This window comes from Stylophora pistillata, chromosome 6 (assembly GCF_964205215.1).
Source record: "Stylophora pistillata chromosome 6, jaStyPist1.2, whole genome shotgun sequence".
Classification (NCBI taxonomy): Eukaryota; Metazoa; Cnidaria; class Anthozoa; order Scleractinia; family Pocilloporidae; genus Stylophora; species Stylophora pistillata.
This window is the reverse complement of record NC_142524.1, coordinates 21,882,037-21,900,788: the sequence shown is the minus strand read 5'-3', so window position 1 is coordinate 21,900,788 and position 18,752 is coordinate 21,882,037. Positions and strand designations below refer to the sequence as shown.

The 18,752-nt window shown below is 37.0% G+C and overlaps 1 protein-coding gene and 1 pseudogene across 1 annotated transcript; one reads left to right on the top strand and one right to left on the bottom strand.

Annotated features, from left to right (window-relative positions):
• Positions 1–184: 184 nt before the first annotated feature.
• Positions 185–2,348, bottom strand: LOC148728794 (uncharacterized; annotated as a pseudogene).
• LOC148728793 (putative skeletal organic matrix protein 5) lies at positions 1,793–3,775 on the top strand. Its single transcript, XM_088724740.1, has 2 exons — positions 1,793–2,887; positions 3,134–3,775. Exons 1-2 carry the CDS (start codon positions 2,747–2,749, stop codon positions 3,650–3,652), a joined length of 660 nt encoding a protein of 219 aa, XP_088580866.1. The 5' UTR covers positions 1,793–2,746; the 3' UTR covers positions 3,653–3,775.
• The last annotated feature ends 14,977 nt before the right edge of the window (positions 3,776–18,752 follow it).

Sequence of the window (18,752 nt, the reverse complement as noted above, 5' to 3'; positions counted from 1 at the left end):
AAATTAATTACCTGTGCGAAGCTTTAAAACAACTATAAAAACGATTTCATTACTTATACTATAAAAACGATTTCATTACTTATAGCTACTTATCAATATTAATCAAGTATATGACTTAAAGGAACGAAGAGTTGGCTGTAGCTTAGCGCTCAAGGGCAAGCTATTCCATAGAACAGAGCCACGATATTGGAAACTTCGCTTACCTGCTTCAGTACTCGGTCTACAAACGAAAAGGTTGTATTTTGACTGCCTTAGATTATGCTAGTGAACACTGGATATAGATTTTAAAAGACTGTCAAGTCATACTACTCTAATCTCTCAAAGGTAGACTCGAAAGCATGCATTATCTCGTTTGGTGACCCAGGGGGTTTATACCACGTTCCAACAATAAAGGGTTTTGCCTTAGGCTTAATCACTTTGACACAAAGTAATTCTAAATTCTCATCCAAGGTTTGGATGTTTTCATAGTTAAAAGAGTTCTTGATATAAAGCGCAACTCCTCCGCCATTTCTATTACGGTCCATTATTTCAAGAGAATAACCGGGTATACTTATGGCAGTATTTGAGAATGAGGAATCTAAACGCGTTTCATTTATAGCTAATATATCAACTGACTTAGAGATCATATAGATTCTTAGGTCGTCAATATATTTCGGTAGACTAGCAATATTGAGCGCTGCGATCTTGACACCTCTAGTATTTGGTATCCCAAAGCTGACATTCTTCGTCGCAGGCTCTGTAATAGCAATTTGTGATGATTTACGACTGCTGTTCACTTTGAGAGACTCAGTAGGCAATAGAAATTGAGAAATAGTTGGAACTGGAATAGAAGACACAGGATGACCCCGGCTGGGTTGATCAGGAGCTTTAGGTCGGCGTGAGAATCAAGCTGACCTTTGAGCGCCAGAGCTAAGACACTTGACAAAATTATTAAACATGATATTATTACCTCTCTCGTAAAGGTGTAGCCCACTCCTATTTAGACCGTTACTGGTAATGTTATTGTGCTGAACAAGTTGCCAGCCGTTTTGAGTACAAAACTTGCGGAGCTTCTTGTTGGTAGCTTTCACGGATTCATTCGAAACATCGTCCGATCTAGACATCACTTCAGATAGAATGACTTGAGCGCTTGATTCATTTTCAATTTTCCTCGCTAAGTCTACGATGTGATCAGTGACCATGTTGGGATCTCGATCCTTCAGATCGTTCTTTCCTATATGTAGGATGATTCTGGCGGGATTTTTTACTATGGTTCACTTAAGATAGTGATTCATATCCCCACAGGTGGCTCCCGAGAATGATTTAACTACAACCCGGTGACCAACTTTTTTGCCAAGTTTCCAACCATGAATTTGTTTGATCATAGAGTCACCAATAGCCACGCTAGTAGATTTAATTCTCTCGCTGTTGGAGGATGCAGGTTTTGGTAAGACGTCGTATCTGTTGTTTAGGGATGGTTGATCAGAGTGTACAGAAATCTGATCTTGAAGAGGCTCAAAGCGATTTTGAGTTGCGATGACTGGGATCTTCTGACCCGCTGGCCGTGAATTTAGTCTTGGACGCTAAATGGTTTCTGCAGAATTTATCTCAGTTTGATCGGCATTGGAGCTTAGAGCAACGGAATCATCAACACGCATTTCCTTTGTCAGTACTTGAAGGGCAGTTACATATGAGTCACTTTCCTCGGTAACTCTCTTAAGCTTTGTTGTTTCTTCAAATAGTCGCTCTTTCATCGCAGAGATATTGATTTCTTTGTTGGAGGGTGTTGATGAGCTGGCAATTATCTAAATCAGCTTCTCGTGGTTTCTCGATGGAGCCAATTTTCTCATGGATCAATGTAATCTGCGACCATATTTTGCCAGTTTCTCTTTTAAAATCAGGTGCCGAGACCTCTTGATCGCCGGGTGATATTTCCCGAACAGAACCTTCGCTCCGTTTAGAATCCGGGCAGGAAATTGGAGGTTCTTCGTCATTAGCAGTGAAGTCGCCCGCTTCGCCATTAGACACATTAGCTTTAGTAGCCTTCAAAATAGACTGCAGTTGAGTCTTTACATTTTGGTCATCAGATCCCTGGACTTGAAGTGTACTAGTCTTATAAAGTTCAGAACCAAAGAGCTCGTCTTAATCTTCTGTGCTCTCTCGTTCCTGGTAATCGAGCACGCAGCCGAGACGATATTCAAATATTTAAAACTGAAAGACTGAAGCTCCTCAAATGATCATGACCACGTAAAAGTAGACTTCTTCGGATTATTGTCAAGTTTCTCTATCAAAAAGGGCTGAAAGTCCAGATTTACCTCCTGCTCTGCAAGAATTTCGGCGGAGAGAGAATTATCCAGACCGCACTCCATCGTTGTCAGTAGTGATTGTTACTTTTAAAACCAGTTTCTAATTTTGAACAACTGTTTATTTTGTTTTGTTATCCTTTTCCGTCAATTTTTGCAAAGGGTATGTTAATCAAACAAAATTGTCAATCCCCTGTCACTAGTGTAGTTTGATATTACAGGTAAGAAAGTTGCCGAAAAAGATTGTTTTATTTTTTTGTCACCCTCGTTTTCAAGAGCTGTGAAGAATTAAATTTTCCATAATCAGAATCAAGAGTTTCTTCTATTTTGGCAGAACTTTAAAATTCACGACTCTGCGTAATTACTACACGGGATTTCGAGAAACGGCCTTTCTTGGGTTTAGTTTAGTGTTTAAATCTTTTACTTTGAGAGGTAATGAGCGACGAGTACTTTCAGAGTAATCAATGACTCTTTGCAGGTCAACCATGAGTAATCTGGTGACATTAAACATCGATTCAAAAGCAGTGACCGTTCGTTGTTACAAAGAAATCAGTGGATGCGGTGATGGGGGATGGACGCCGGTCATGAAAATCGATGGCAACAAGGTTTCATTTTCAGATTTTTTAATGCCTGTTACTGTCTTACATAACGTCTTTTTCGTTATTATGTACAACAGCCTTTTCACCACATAAATCAATTCCCGGTACCATCCAAAGTGAGAAGTAAACAGCATACAGCTTATGGATCAAGTATGTCTGTTTTATTTGATTAGAATATTTGTAAGTTTATTTACTTATTCCTTTATGAATTCATTTATTTATTCATTTGCCCAAGCAATTATTCTTTTTCAGAATACCTTTCATTATGACTCATATCATTGGACTGATAAGAACGAATACAACTCTCCCAACGGACAAACTGGGTTTGACAACAAAGAAACCAAGCTGCCGACTTACTGGAACACGCCTTTCTCTAAGATATGCCTTGGTATGAAAATTGGCCACCACACCAACTTCATTGCCATCAACAAGCAGGCCGACTCTCTGCACTCACTGATCGCTGATGGGAAATATCGCAACACGTCACTGGGTCGAGACACTTGGAAGGCACTTATTGGTTCAAGGGGCTCCCTGCAGCCCCAATGTAACAGGGAAGGCTTTAATACTGTGTCTGAAAGAAGTGATCATTCTAGAGCAAGAATCGGAATACTTAGTAACAATGAAAATGAGTGCAGAAGTTGTGATTCCAGAATTGGGTTCGGTACTGGAGGATATCCTCAGGAAGACAACACTTGCGGCAACGTTGTCAGACATAACGGAAATCGCGGAAATAGAAACACTACGGTTATGGGATATGTATTGGTGCAGTAGCAAGAAAAAGGAATTCAAGAGGAGTAAAATGTAAATTACGTCAACAGTCAACACTACAGCCCAATGCATAAATGGTTGAAAAAAAAAATCTAACAAACAGGAAGAAATCAATAATAATAATAATAATGATAATAATACTACTACTGCTAATGATAATAATAATAATAATAATAATAATAATAATAATAATAATAATAATAATAATTATAAAACATTGGAGAGTGACAAAAAGAAAAAAACACCAGCAAAAGAACAAACGAACAAACAAACAAAAAGGGACACTGTGGTTTTGCATGCTACTGTGAATTCATGGAATGATGGTGTTTTTAGGTTACGGGCTCATGATATCAATTGCAACATGTAAGAGCAGTGAGAACACTATACACTAGAGATAGAAAACAAAAAAAAACAGTAGCAGCTTCAAAGACAAGAATGACATTGAAAATCGGAAATATGGCTAGCTTTACCAAATCGGTGATAAACGGTTATTTTTTATGTTTTCGTTAACGCCATTAAGTTAATCAGGTATTCTGCGCTGCATAACCTGGCATTTTGTCAACAACTGATCTGAGTTTGTAACTGAGCCGGCTTGGCACACTGACTTGAACTGAAGTGCATGTATTTTGAACTCCCTCGCTGCACAGTCGCTTTTCTTAAATAAACACTTTTTTGCTATTAAATTAAGTTTCTACGTGCAGAGAAGTTTAAGAGAGGAAAGCGTAAGTTAACTTCTAATCTAAGATAACATATATTTCGACATCAGTATGAAATCTGATAATTAGCTTATGATTGTAAACCACTCGTTTTTTGGGAGTTTACTTTTATTCCTTGTTCCGTCAGCTATTGCAAAGGACATTTTCTATTTTTAAATATTAAAAATTTTCGTTTTAAATTCGCTGTCAATTGTGTAGTTTGATATATCAGGTGTGAACGGTGCCTAAAACGATTTCTATCGCTTGTTTTCACCGAGGTTACGACGAGGTATGCGGAAGTCATAATCAGCTTCGAGTACTTCGTCCATTAATGGAAAAACTTTAAAATTCAAATCTCAGCGCTATTATCACTTATCGTATGAATATCTAAGGTACAAATACATTTATTCTTAGAAGATCGGCTGTGGATAAAGTGGTGATACTGTTACTTATTATGTATAGGATATGCGAATAAATATAAAAATGGCAGGTATCTAAAATTAAGATATTGCTTCTTTGATGGTAGAAAAATGACTCTAACATACTCTGCATCGCCATTGCAGGCAAAGTTTGATCTTCCTTTGTAGCCACTTCAGAGATTGAGACACTGTGTCTTTTTTTTTTTTTTTTTTTTTCATTTCAATTCCAAACATTGCTACACCTCTCATCAAACAAGTGAGGTTAACAGGGAATCGACTTGGGCTCTCACCTGTTTTTCTGCCAGTCTTTGTCAAAATTGCCATTAATATTTCGTAAGTTACCGCTATTCAATATCACGGAGCACCTGTTCAGTTATTTGGGTCATTTTTGCTTCGTGAGACGATCCTATGAACATTGACCTATTGCTGTTTTAATGAAAGCGTGGGAATCTTCCAACGGTTTTATATCAGCAGGAGTATTATTTATTTCTACCATAGACTAAGCTGGAACCACCTAGCAAAAGTAAATGAATCGAATAAGTATTGAACGATTCGGGTACCGTTTTTACCTACGTTCTTTGGAACATCAACGGAATGAGAACTCGGAAATGTAAAAAAATAAAGCAAGAAAAACCACCCTAGAAAACAATCTAAACTGTGTTCGTATATGCAAAAAAACTACTTTAAAGGGAAACTGACAATCTCTATTCACTAGGTGTTTAATTTTAAGGGCGTAGGGACGGTCGTAAGACGCGAATGAATATAAATGAGAACAGCTCGAATATATAGCCTAACAATGTTAAGTTCAATCCGCGAATCATTACTTGCAGAGATCTCGCTAAGTACGACCCTAAGCTTTTTTGCAAAGAGCTAAATTCTGCGAATTTTGATGAAGTTTATTCATCTATCTGCGTAAATAAGGCGAGGGCCTTTTTGCGAGACCTTCTCCAAATATGCTCCCAAATATCGGCCAAGTATCGGTCAAGTATCAGTCATGTATCCGTCAAGTGTTGGTCAAGTATCGGTCAAGTATCGACATATGTCGACAGATATGTAGCGGCAAATGTCACTGCAATTTTCGTCAGTTCTCGTCGTTTCTTTAATGCTCAATATCTTTCCTGAAAATGGGGGAAGGGAGTTATTACTGTAGTCACTCTGATGACTTTGTCAGTCGAGGTACACGATGGAGACATCTCAAAAAAATTGCAGAGAGAACGGAAATTGCCTCTGAAAGTGACAATCGCGCTAGCGACGTCGAGAGAGCTTCTGAAGTACACTGCTTGGAATCCCACGATAGTTTTGAAGATCACGAGGAATGCCTCAGTGCAGATTTAGCCCTGTCCCTATCCCTTGTTCTATCTTTTTTATTTGCTTTTAACGCAATGACAATTCTCTTCTTTTCGGCAGTCTAATGTGGGACATTGGCTTGGGTTTTCACTAATGAAATACGAACAGTACCACAGAAGTTAACAATCAGTTCATGCAACTGTATGCCTTGCTTGGCTTCTTCTTTTTCCTACTTCTTAGATCAGATAACGCATAAAAAGCAACTGATTGCGACGGGCTACGAGACACCCCATGTTAACAGGAATTACGGCACTTGCGCCTTATTAACGAAAGCTTTACGTGTTTTGCGAAATATATGGTTTATCACAACCTTTAGGAAAAATCTAAAACAGCATTAATATGTCTAGGCAAATAGTTTCTAGCTTCACAACAACTCTTATTTCAGTCTAGTAAAGCTTAGCTTTACGCAAAGTTTACGCTGAACGTAAATCTGCCTCTTCAGCTTTACGATACATTCACGAGAGCTTTACGTCCGACTACGTAAATCTACCTTTAAGCGACTTAATGAACATTATAAAACTAGCGTAAAGTTACTAAACGAACTTTACGCAGATTTACTCGACTTTCATTTTTCGTTATCTCCTTTTTCATGCTGTGTTTGAATAGGACGACAAACGAGTTCAAATAACATTTCATATTGTACGATAAGTGCCACGTTCATTCCGCAATAATTAAAATTTTCGTTACGTCTCTAAAATTTAAAAAAATTATAAGATAATTTCGACACACATTTTGGGTTATATGACAAATAGCTTTGCTTAGAATAAGAAACAGCCTACAAAATAACACTAGTACTCAGAATACTGATGCTAAAACAAAACACAAAGAAAGGCTAATTATGTAACATAAATGCAAATAAATGTGATGGCAGGTGTCTAAAATTAAGATGTTGTCTCTTTGATGGTGGAAAAATGATTCTAACATACTCTGCATCGCCATCTCAGAGGAAAGTTGCTCTTCCTTTGTACCTAGCAGAGTTTAAGACACCACCACTTTTTTATTTGAATTCCAAGCACTGCTACCCCTCTCATCAAACAAGGCGAACAGGATATCGTGATGCGCTCTCGCTTGTTATTTTACCAGTCTTTGTCACAATTTCAATTATCACTCGTAAGTTAACGCTATTAGATACCACAGAACACCTATTCAGTTGTTCGGTCATTTTTGCTTAATTCGGGGTGAATTGCCTCTAAAGAGGATTAAAGAAACCTTACAAGGATTGTTCTTAAAAAAATGGGTAAAACTTTAGAAGATCGACGTTGGTTAGGAACAGCGGGGACGCACATGGATAAAAGATAATTCGTTACCTACCAACCACAATTAATAATTTTACTGAATGAAGACGGCATATCAGTGACATGGATAATTCCTAAGCTTGAAGGATATTTTTCGTTAAGGAGAAGTAAATGAATCGATCGGAATAAGTGTTGAACGATTCGGCCATGTTTACCGTTTTTACTGCCGTTCTTTTGATGAAAGGTTGCGTCATGAAACTCAGGGTTAGCATCGATGAAAGTCATATTACGTCTTAACCATAGAGCGCTTTTCATGTTGTCAGCATATTGACTTAAGCTTTGGCTCTGGCTTTATTTTGTGCATATTTAAGCTTTGGCTTTTCACTTATGAGGCTAGAAGTTTATATCCATTGCTTTTGAGATAATTTGGTTCTATGATGGTGCTTACGCTATGGAATTCATGTTTGCAGCTATTTGTTTGCATCGATCTAATAAACTTCCGGCTACCAATCCATACCATTTTTAAGAATATACGAATGCGAGTGTACCAATGAGGATCACGATCAATAAACTTAACCTCGTTCCAAAGCGATTGACAGACCAATGCAAGACATAATAAAGGAGCACGACTGAGACATCCGACTAGCCTGTACCCTGATCTCCGCCGTTTTAAACCACACCCACAATACCGGACACCAACCTAGGTTCCTAGAGGTGGATTGAAAAGTTGTCTTCATTCATGTTTTTACAGCGAACGGAATAAAGAGCTAACGAGTAGCTCCTTGATATTCTCTTGATTTTAAATAAATTATGAGATAAGAATTGTCTTCTGAAAAATGTTCCATTAGCTACAATTAATTCAAGTACAAAACAGCCATTTTATCAAAGGGTACGGGAATTTGATTAAATTGTTTATCATAATGACCAAGAATAAAGCATTCTTAGTTTACTTCCTAGGGGTTTACATATCAGACGCCTAAGGTATTTCCATTATCTCTGAGTTTTTAAATAACTCGTCAGAATTGACATGCAGGATAAGGCAGCGTTATTTCATTAAAAAAAAAATATATATAGCTCTTGGATAAACATTGCAGAATAAAAACAACTCAGCCAATCAGAGAGTCAGAAGTGCTGGGTAAATAAGAAAACTTTGACAGTCATGGTTCACAATAAATAAAATTATTCCGGCTGACGTAGTAAGGATGACATCTGAGTTTCTGTTGCTTCATAAATTATTATTATGTGAAAATCTTTATTTATTAAAGACTACGTTACTTAATCATACGTCGAGTCGAAAAACGTTCAAAAGATTCGTTTTTTGTGCACAACATCAGGAAATTTCTCCAGCTACGTTTGCCATGCATTTTGTTTCTATCTTTCTTGGATTATTGCAGCTCTGTTGTATGATACCCAAATCACAAGGTTAGTTTCAGTATAGTTTCTATAGGACTGGCCATACATGTAGCAAGGAACAAGACTGTAACATTACACTTTCTTCTGCATTATAACAACGTGAACAAATTATTTATTCTCTATGGTTCAGAAAATGTGTTCAGACTTGCAATAATTTCCAGGAGAAAAAGAGCTGAAAATGGTTGTAGATCAATGAACATAATGTTCGTCACCTTCTTTGCGTGTGAATACAGTATGAGCAGCTGTTTGGCACGAGATGACAGGAAACCGACCTCAGAGTTTCCCTTTAAAAACTGCTGCTTAGAATTGTCTCCGCGAAAGATACAAACGTTTTAAACAACGACTATTCGGCTTTTTACTTAACGCCACAAAAGCACTAATGTTACCGGCCCCTTTCGTGGATTTCTCTACGCGAAGCAATTCGTAGAAATTTAAAAATACCTTAAGATTATGAACGATAATCGTAGATCTCCTTCACTTAAATTCTACTCGGCAACGCTATTTTATTTCCATCGTATTTAATTCTCCGCTTCTCGCCTAAAGACGATTCCTACTCTGACTGAGTTTTTCATTGGAAGGCGGATTTCTTGATTTGTGCCTATCGATTGCTTGCTTCTTTGCTACAACCATTGCTACACCTTTCATCAAACAAGTGAGTCCTACAGGAAATCGCCATGAGCTCTCATCCATTATTTTGCCAGTCTTTGTCAGAATTGTCATTACTATTCGTTAATTACCGCTATTCAATATCACAGTGCACCTTTAAATTCTTTGGGTCACTTTTGCTTCGTGGTGAATTGCCTCCAGAGAGAGTTAAAGAAACCTTTCAATTATTGTTTAAAAAAAAAAAGGGTGAAACTTATGAAGAAGGATGTTGGTGAAGGATGGCGAGGATTCACATGGAAATTTAAATAACGTTAATGATAATTCGTTATCGTTTTGAAAAAAGAAAAAACAAGACAACACAAAAAAAAAAAGAAGGAAGAAAAGAGTCTACGTCACATTTCAAAATCTCAAGTAGTTTTTCTCTGAGATAACATCCTGTCCTGACCTGTTGTTGATTTTCAAAACGTGGGAATCTCCCAACTGTTTTATCTCAGCAGGAGTATCTTATTTCTACTGTAGACTGAGCCTAACCCGTTCAGATACTTAAAAATGGTTTTATCGAGTAATCGTCATAATTATTCCTCTCCAGAGGTAATATTCATAATGAGTATTAGGATATCTCACTTGAGGAGCATAGAAATGCTTAAAAGAAGTCGAATTCACAAGAGTTTTCACAAGAAAAAAATACTCTAAGCAATTTAGAGCGATGTTTGCAAAACGCCGATCGCAATATGCATAAATTTGTTAAACTTTGCAGAGCACTAGATAATATGCGTCAAAGTAGATCATTAGGTATGCAGGTCAGGGTTCTCATAATACAGATCTCGCCTGCCTTGAACTAGGGCTTTTTCGACCAATTTCTTCCTTACAGAATAGTTCATAGATAAAAATACCATGTCACCCAGAAGAAAGTACACTCGAGGTTTTTCGCATGACTTATCAATGGTGATAGTCCTTATGCTAACAGCTGAAATACTAGGTAAACCATGATTAATAAAAACCGCAACCATCATTCTATTTGATGAAGATGACATATCAGTGGCAGAGATAATTAATAAGCTTCAACTGTATTTTCCGTTAAGTTGAAGTAAATGAATCGTATAAGTGTTGAACGATTCGGCCATGTACAATGTTTTTGTTTGCGTTCTTTTGATGAAACTTTGTGTCAAAACTCAGGGTTGTCGGATCACAAGGTTAATATCGGGGAAAATCATATCAACGTCTTAACAACAGTAATCGTTTTCTTGTTTTTGGCACTTTGACTTAAGGTATAGCTTTGACTTTAATTTGTGTTTGTTTACAGTTTGTTTCTTTACTTATTACGCTAGATGTTTATGTCTGTTTCCTCTGAAATAATTTGCTTCTGTGATGGTGCACAGGCTATGGAAATGATGTTTGCAGCTGTCGGGATCGATCTCATATACTATCGGCAACAATCCATACCTTTTTTATTCCGGTTTGAAAGGAAAGGCGTGGAAAGGAAACATATTAAAATTTTGTCGGTAAAAACGACGACATTCCTACTTTTTGTGCTGTCACAAACATTCCTTACTCGAAATCAGGCCAGCTAGTTTTGAAACTTTTGTGATAACGATTTCTCCTTCTTTAGACCCAATAAAAATGCTGAAATCCTAAAGAGATAGTAAGATCAGTGCTAGAACCGACTATAGGAAACGCTTTTAACTGTTAGAACGCTTTAGCAAATGGGTAACATTTTGAGCAAACTCACAGGTAAAATTTTCAGTTTGCCGAAAAAAAATATTTACCAGTACATCGTTAAGTCTAGAATGGCTGCCAATCAGCTACTCAGTTTACACCATGACGCTGCATATTCTTCGATGTCAACTCCACAAAACTTACCTTTCCCGTAATATTTAATTGATTTTTGATTGTGTGCAGCGCAGGTTCTGTTATTCCAGCGATTAGGTTGCGGCATTTCCAAAATGGCGTGAAAAAGCAATATGCCAAAAAAGCGCATTAGAGTTTTATTTCGCAGTTAAGTATTTCAACGAGTGCGGAAAACATTCATCCGTCTTCAGTGCCGAAATGAACTTTACCTTTGGTTAATACTGTATAAGGGCGTCTCTAAATTTAACCTGCGCAGCGGGAGCAGAGCCCAAAACAATAATGCGAAGAATAAGGATGTTGTGAGAGGTGATTTCTATTGAGATAGACTTCTTATCCTTTTAAATGCATACTTTATCGTTGTTCATCTAAAACGCGTTACTGAAACCCCAGGAACTTCCTTACCCCTGCCCCCACTCCGGCTGACAAATAACGATGCTTGAGATTAATTATTGACAACCCATCAATTTCTGAGGTTTCATAACAATTTCCGAGAATCATGCTAACTTGTTAACTCAGAAGCCAAGAAGTTATCTGCTGAACCTTTATCAATGGAGGATGAAAACCTGAATTAATTTGGCTCTCAAAGAGTCTTTGTGACAGCCGACAAAAATTTTTTGAATCCACGCTGTTATTACTTTTTGCAAAATTTCTTACAGGTACCTCGTAGGTATAATGTAATACCCTTAGTCAACTAGCTCTGAAGGCGCCTGACAACTATGACACTGTCATCGACATCTTATGAGACAACTGCAATAAGTTGATATTATGAAAAGGATGAAAACTAATTACTTCTTTGCCGCATCTTGAAAAAAAATATAACGACAATATGAAAAAAAACATCCACATCGAAGACGAAGATACTTGCTCTCTAGGGTAATAATTAAGCAATAATGTATATTGATGCTTTCAATGAAATAAGACGCTGAGTTAGTGGGGGTAGTACTTGAAAATCATTTTGCAATACTATGTATCTTGGGCCCTGCGCTCTTTAAGAAGAAACTGAGGGTTATGAGGGCAAGAGACGCTACTGCCATCATTATACAAAACCTGGTGTTAATTAGTTATTTCATTGCAGCTGCATCTTATTCGAAAAAAGGTTTATTCAAAATTGCGTTATAGGTGATGTTCTTTCTAAAATTTCCTTTGAGGCAGACAATTTACGAGCACTTGTCGTGGATAAAATTATCAGTTTTATTAAAGCGAGAAACTTATTTGAAAACGTTTGTAAATATCATTCCGCAAATACAGCTAAGGAGGAAGTCGGAGAATTGTAGAAAAATCTTGAGGAAAACTGCCAAAAAAAAAAAACAATCCATCGGTTGAATTAGCAGGGAAAATGAAACCATCATATTTGCTTTCTTGATACGGCCTCTGATGATTGCACTTAATTAAGCACGAACACGACGTAAGGGAAAACTAAAGAAATATAATATATCTATGAATACATCCTGTAAATAGTTTAATAATCGAACTGTTTCATCCAAAATTTGGGTGGAGAAAAGAGAGAGAGAGATAAAAAAAAGTTAAAACGGAAAACAGATAAATAATAAAGAAATAAGAAAAGAAATAAAAAACAATGAAAGTTGTTGACAGTCAGGTTTAATAGCTTTTATTGGCTGATGAGAAATTGGGTATCGATGACAAACAAGACACTACTAGACCTCAATTACTTGTAAAGTTCAGCATAATTTAAATGAGTCATGACTTTCGCTATTGCATAAATAGCGCTCTCTACTGCGAGGATCGTGCATCATACGTATCTAATACCGCAGTTCTAAATATATGAGCCTCATATATTCATTGTATCTGATTTATCATCACGGTTTTATTACAAATCAACTTAACAGCCTGCTCCCAGATGGGTTGTTAGCTCAGTTGGTAGAGCGCTGCACTAGTATCGCAGAGGTCAGTGGTTCGAATCCCGTACAGGCCTGATTTTTTTTTTTAGGTCTGATTTTTGTATTGCATAAATAGCGCTCTCTACTGCGAGGATCGTGCATCATACGTATAGTGCTTTTCTTGTTGTTAGCATATTGACCTTAGCTATGGCTCTGGCTTTAATTTGTGCATGGTTGCTCCTTGGCGTTCGCTTGTTATGCTAGAAGTTTATATCTGTTGCTTTTAAGACAATTTGGTTCTATGATGGTGCTCGGGCTATGGAATTTATGTTTGCAGCTCTCTGTCTGCATCGATCTAACGAACTTCCGGCTATCAATCCATGCCATTTTTAAGCGTGTACGAATGCGAGTGTACCAGTGAGGATCACGATCAATAAATGTAACCTTATTCCAAAGCGGTTGACAGACCAATGCAAGACAGAATAAAGTAGCACGACCGAGATATCCGACTAGCCCGTACCCAGACCTTCGCCGTTTTAGAGCACGCCCACAACACTGGACACCAACCTAGGTTCCTAGAGGTGGATTGAAAAGTTATCGTTATTCATGTTTTTACAGCGAACGGAATAAAGAGTTAACGAGTAGCTTATTGACAGTAGATAAATTATCCTTATGTGAAAATCATTATTTATGGAAGACTACGTTAATCATACGTCGGGTCGAAAAACGCTTAAAAGCTTGGTTTCTCGTGTACAACACCAGGGAATTTCTCCAGCTACGTTTGCCATGTATTTTGTGATTATCTTTCTTCCTTTATTGCAGCTCTGCTGTGTGATACCCAAAATCGCAAGGCTAGTTTCAATATAGTTTCTATTGGACTGGTCAGACATGTAGCAAGGAATTAACAACACTGTAACATTACAGTCCTGACACTTTCTTCTGCATTAGAACAAAGTGAAAAGATTATTTATTCTCTATGGCTTAGAAAATGTATTCAGACTTACAATAATTTCCAGGTGAAAAAGCGCTTAAAATGGTTATTGATCAATAAACATCTGTCTGCACTTTGAAAACTTCAGAGATGGATTCTGTGTTCGTCACCTTCTTTGCGTGTGATAATAGCATAAGCAGCTGTTTGGGACGAGATGACAGGAAATCGACCTCAGAGTTTCCCTTTTAAAACCGCGGCTTAAATTTGTCTCCACGAAAGGTACAAACGTATTAAAAAACGACAATTCGGCTTTTTAATTAAAGCCAGAAAAGCATTAATGTTACTTACCGGTCTCTTTCGTGGATTTCTCTACACGAAGCAGTTCCCAGAGAAAGTTAAAAATATCTCTAGATTATGAACGATAATTGTAGAATTCCTTCAGTTACATTCTACTCTGCAATGTTATTTATTTTCCATCATATTTAAGTCTTCGTTTCCCGGCTAAAGACGATCCTATTCTGATTGACTTTTTGATTGGAAGGCGGGATTTTTAATTTGTGCCTATCGATTGCTTGCTTCTTCGCTACAACCATTGCTACACCTCTCATCAGACAAGTGAGTCTTACAAGAAATTGTTATGAGCTCTCACTCGTTATTTTGCCATTCTTTGTCACAATTTCCATTAATATTCGTAAGTTACTGTTGTTCAATATCACAGAGCACCTTTAAGTTATTTGGGTCACTTTTGTTTCGTGGTGAATTGCCTGCAGAGAGAATTAAAGAAACCTCACAATGATTGTTTAAAAAAAAAAGAAAAAGAAAAAGAAAAACAAGAAACACAAAACAAAACAAAAAGAAAGAAGAAAAGAATCTACGTCACATTTCAAACTCTAAATTAGTTCATCGCTGAGAGAACATCAGCAGTGACCTATTGTTGATTTAATGAAAACAAGGGAATCATCCAACTGTTTCATCTCAGCAGGAGTATCATATATTTCTAATGTAGACTGAACCTAACCCACCAGGCTTATATGAATAAACCGTTCAGATATTAAAAAATAATTTTATCGAGTAATCATCATATCTGCTCTTCTCCAGAGGTAATATTCATAAGGATTATTATGATATCTCAATTGAGGAGCTTACAAATGCTTAAAAGAAATCGAATTCACAAATTATTTCAACAGAAAAAAATACTCCGAGCAATTTAGAACGATGTTTACGAAACGCAGATCGCAATATGCATACATTTATTAAACTTGGTAGAGCACCTGATAATATGCGTCAAAATAAATCATTATTTATGCAGGTCAGGGTTTAATAAGCTTTAATTGTATTAAGTTGAAGTAAATGAATTAAATAAGTGTTGAACGATGCGGTAATGTACACTGTTTTTTATTTGCGTTCTTTTGATGGAACTTTGCTCCATGAAATTCAGGGTTGTCGGATCACAAGGTTAGTATCGGCGAAAATCATATCAACGTCTTAACAACAGTAACGCTTTTACTGTTGTAGCATTTTGACTTAAGCGTTGCCTCTGGCTTTAATTTGTGTTTGTTTGTCATTTGTTTTTTTTACTTACTATGCTAGATGTTTATGTCCGTTGCTTCTGAGATAGTTTGGTTCTATGATGGTGCACAATATTATTCATATGTACTGAAGATTATTACTAAAGCCTAACTCGCCAGGCTTTTGAAAATTAACCATTCAGATATCTAAAAGTGAGTTAATCAAATATGCACATATCTCACGTTATATTTAATATTCTCCAAAGGTAATATTCATGATATTAGTATCATGATATCTCACTTAAAGGGCATAGAAATGCCTACAAGGAATCGAATTCACTAAATTTTCAAAAGAAAAAAACACTCTGTATTTGACAAAACTCTATTGAGCAATTTAGACCAATGTTTACGAAACGCTGATCGCGATGTGCATTCATTTATTGAACTAGGCAGAGCACCAGATAATATGTGTCAAATAGATCATTATGTAAACTATGAAGGTCAGGTTTTCCATTATACATGTCTTGCCTACCTTGAACCAAAGCCGTTTCCGACCAATTTCTCCCGTGTGAAACAGTACATAGATAAAAGTATCATGTCATCCAGAAGAAACTGCAATCGAAGCCCTTTGCATGGTGATAGTCCTTACGCTAACGGCTAAAACACTAATTAAACCATGATTAATACAAACTATCATACCGGAAGAATCACTCACCCGTTAAAAGTGACATATCAGTGAAAGGGATAATTAACTAAGCTTTCTCGGTATTTTCTGTCGAACACAAGTAAATGAATCGAACAAGTGTTCAATGATTTGACCATGTATACTGTTTGTACCTGCGCTCTTTTGATGGAACTTTGCGTCGTAAAACTAAAGGCTGACGGATCACAGGGTTAGTGTTGGCAAGAATCTTAACAGCTACATCTTAACAAAAAAGCGCTTTCCCTGTTATTGGCATATCAACTTAAGCTATGGCTCTGGCTTTATTTTCTGCTTGTTTGGTTTTTGGTTTTTTACTAATCATGCCAGATCTTTAAGTCTGTTGCCTTTGAAATACGTTGGTTTTATGATCGTGTAGAGGCTATGGAATGTTTGCAGCCAACTCTCTGCATTGATCTCACAAATTTCTGTCACTTCCATCCCTGGGTCGACTTCACTACGAATCCATCCAAACTATTTTAAATTCGGTTTGAAAGGAGAGGCTGTCTTTAAAAACGACATCTCTGCTTTTGGTTCTGTTACCAAGATTACCCAATCGATATTCATCCCGTTAGTTTTCATTTTTTAAGGATTTCTCATTATTTAAGTCCAAAGAAAATCCTGAGTGATATTTAGATCAGTGTTAGAAATGACTACAGCAAAGGCTTTTAAGCATTAAACGCTTCATTTTGAGAAAACTCACGGATAAACTCCCTGGTTTTTTATTTGGTCATCAAGACTCCCCAATCGACATTCATCCAATGAGTTTTAATTTTATTTAAGGATTTTTCCTTAGTTAGGTCCAATTAAAATCCTGAAATCTTTGAAAGAAATTAGGATCAGTATTAGAAATAACTATAGCAAACCCTTTTAAGCGTTAAACGCTGCAGCAAATGGGTCGCATTTTGAGAAAACTCACAGATAAACTTCCCAGTTTGCCAGAAAAAAAATATTTACCGTTAGCTCGTTAAGTCTAGAATGGTTGCCCAACAACTGCTTAAAATCATGAAGCTGAATTTTCTTCGATTTCAACTCCAAGGAACTTACCTTTCCATAATATTAAAATAGTATTGGATTTTATGCAGTGTAGGTCCTGTTATCCCACCGAGTGCGTTCCAACATGTCCAAGATGACGTGAAAAAGTAAAATGCTCAAAGAGCGCATCCAGGTTTTTCTCTCGCTGTTAAGGATTTCAATATGGGCGGAAAACATCTAACCTCACGTTTGGTTAGGAGTGAAAAAGGAAATTCATATTTAACCTACGCAGTGAGGACAGAGTCCCTAAGCGATAATAAAGCAGTCAATGATAGACAGCCAAGACAGGTGGACATTGGTTACAGGAAAATAATTGCCTGTAGATAGCGAACCACTATTTTATCATGCCTAAATGAATGGTCTGACAACTGTGTGAAATGATCCCAAACTAAATGACGTATAGCGATTTATGTCGGCCAGGAAACTCATCAGAGGACCCTTAAAGGATAATAAGACAACGCACGAGACATAGCCTTCCAAATTCCAATGAGCTGTTTAATATGTTAGCACCCTAACCCTCTAAAGAGTAAAAATATGCACAGTTCGCATTAGAGAAGGTAGGGGAAATTATTAGAGATATTATTTTTACACTATCTACGAAAAAATTGAAATGTTTACACTGAAAGCAGATGTGTGTAAGAAATTGCGCTTCCTAATAGTCTGAAAAGTCTACTTCGCATAAATGTTGCTTCCCAACTATTGAAATAAAAATTATTTTCCCTATTCCCTGCGCAAAAGAAAGGCATTATTCGGGAAGCAATGGCAGCAGACGCTGGGAAATTTGAGGAAAAATATGCAAAGGGCCAACGTTCGAAGCGGCAGCTTTATGGTGGCCAATTTACATTATCAACTCTGTTGATAAAAACCAAATTATCTTGTAATAGCCCCTACTGATGCAACATCGCAAGGTTAGCATTAATCCATTTATATGCATATGATAAATCATGTTATCGATCCTTAGCATTATAAGGGAAAATATGTGATTCAGAATATGGTCGCACTCAATGAACTGCAAATGTAATGAAGAAATAGATAATTTTGTAAAAGGGCTTCTATTTATATATTCCTTTAAATTCACAATTGGAATGGTGTGTTGTTCACTCGACCAGCAGGAACTGACACTCGGACGCACCAGGCCACGGACATAAGAAGTGGTTTGTTTTCTGTTGACGAGTCTCATTATTTGAATGTGCCTCGGGCTGGAATATTCTCGGTTTACGACGACATTGAGTGTACTTTTAAATGCCTTCAAAATCCTTCTTGTCTTTCTGTGAATCTGGCCCTGGGGATAAGATTATGGTGCGAGCTTCTGTCATCTGATAAATACAGCGTCCCCGAGGAATTCCGAAAGAATAAAAGTTCACATCACTTTTACATTGTGGTAAGGAAAGTGCTTTTCATGTCGTTAGATAGCTACATGCAATGGTCACGATTAAACAATAATTCAGGACAAGTAAAGTAAAAGATATTAGATACGAAAAATTATAGTTTTTTTTAGCCCTTAATTTGATAGTTTTCCTGCTTTTAG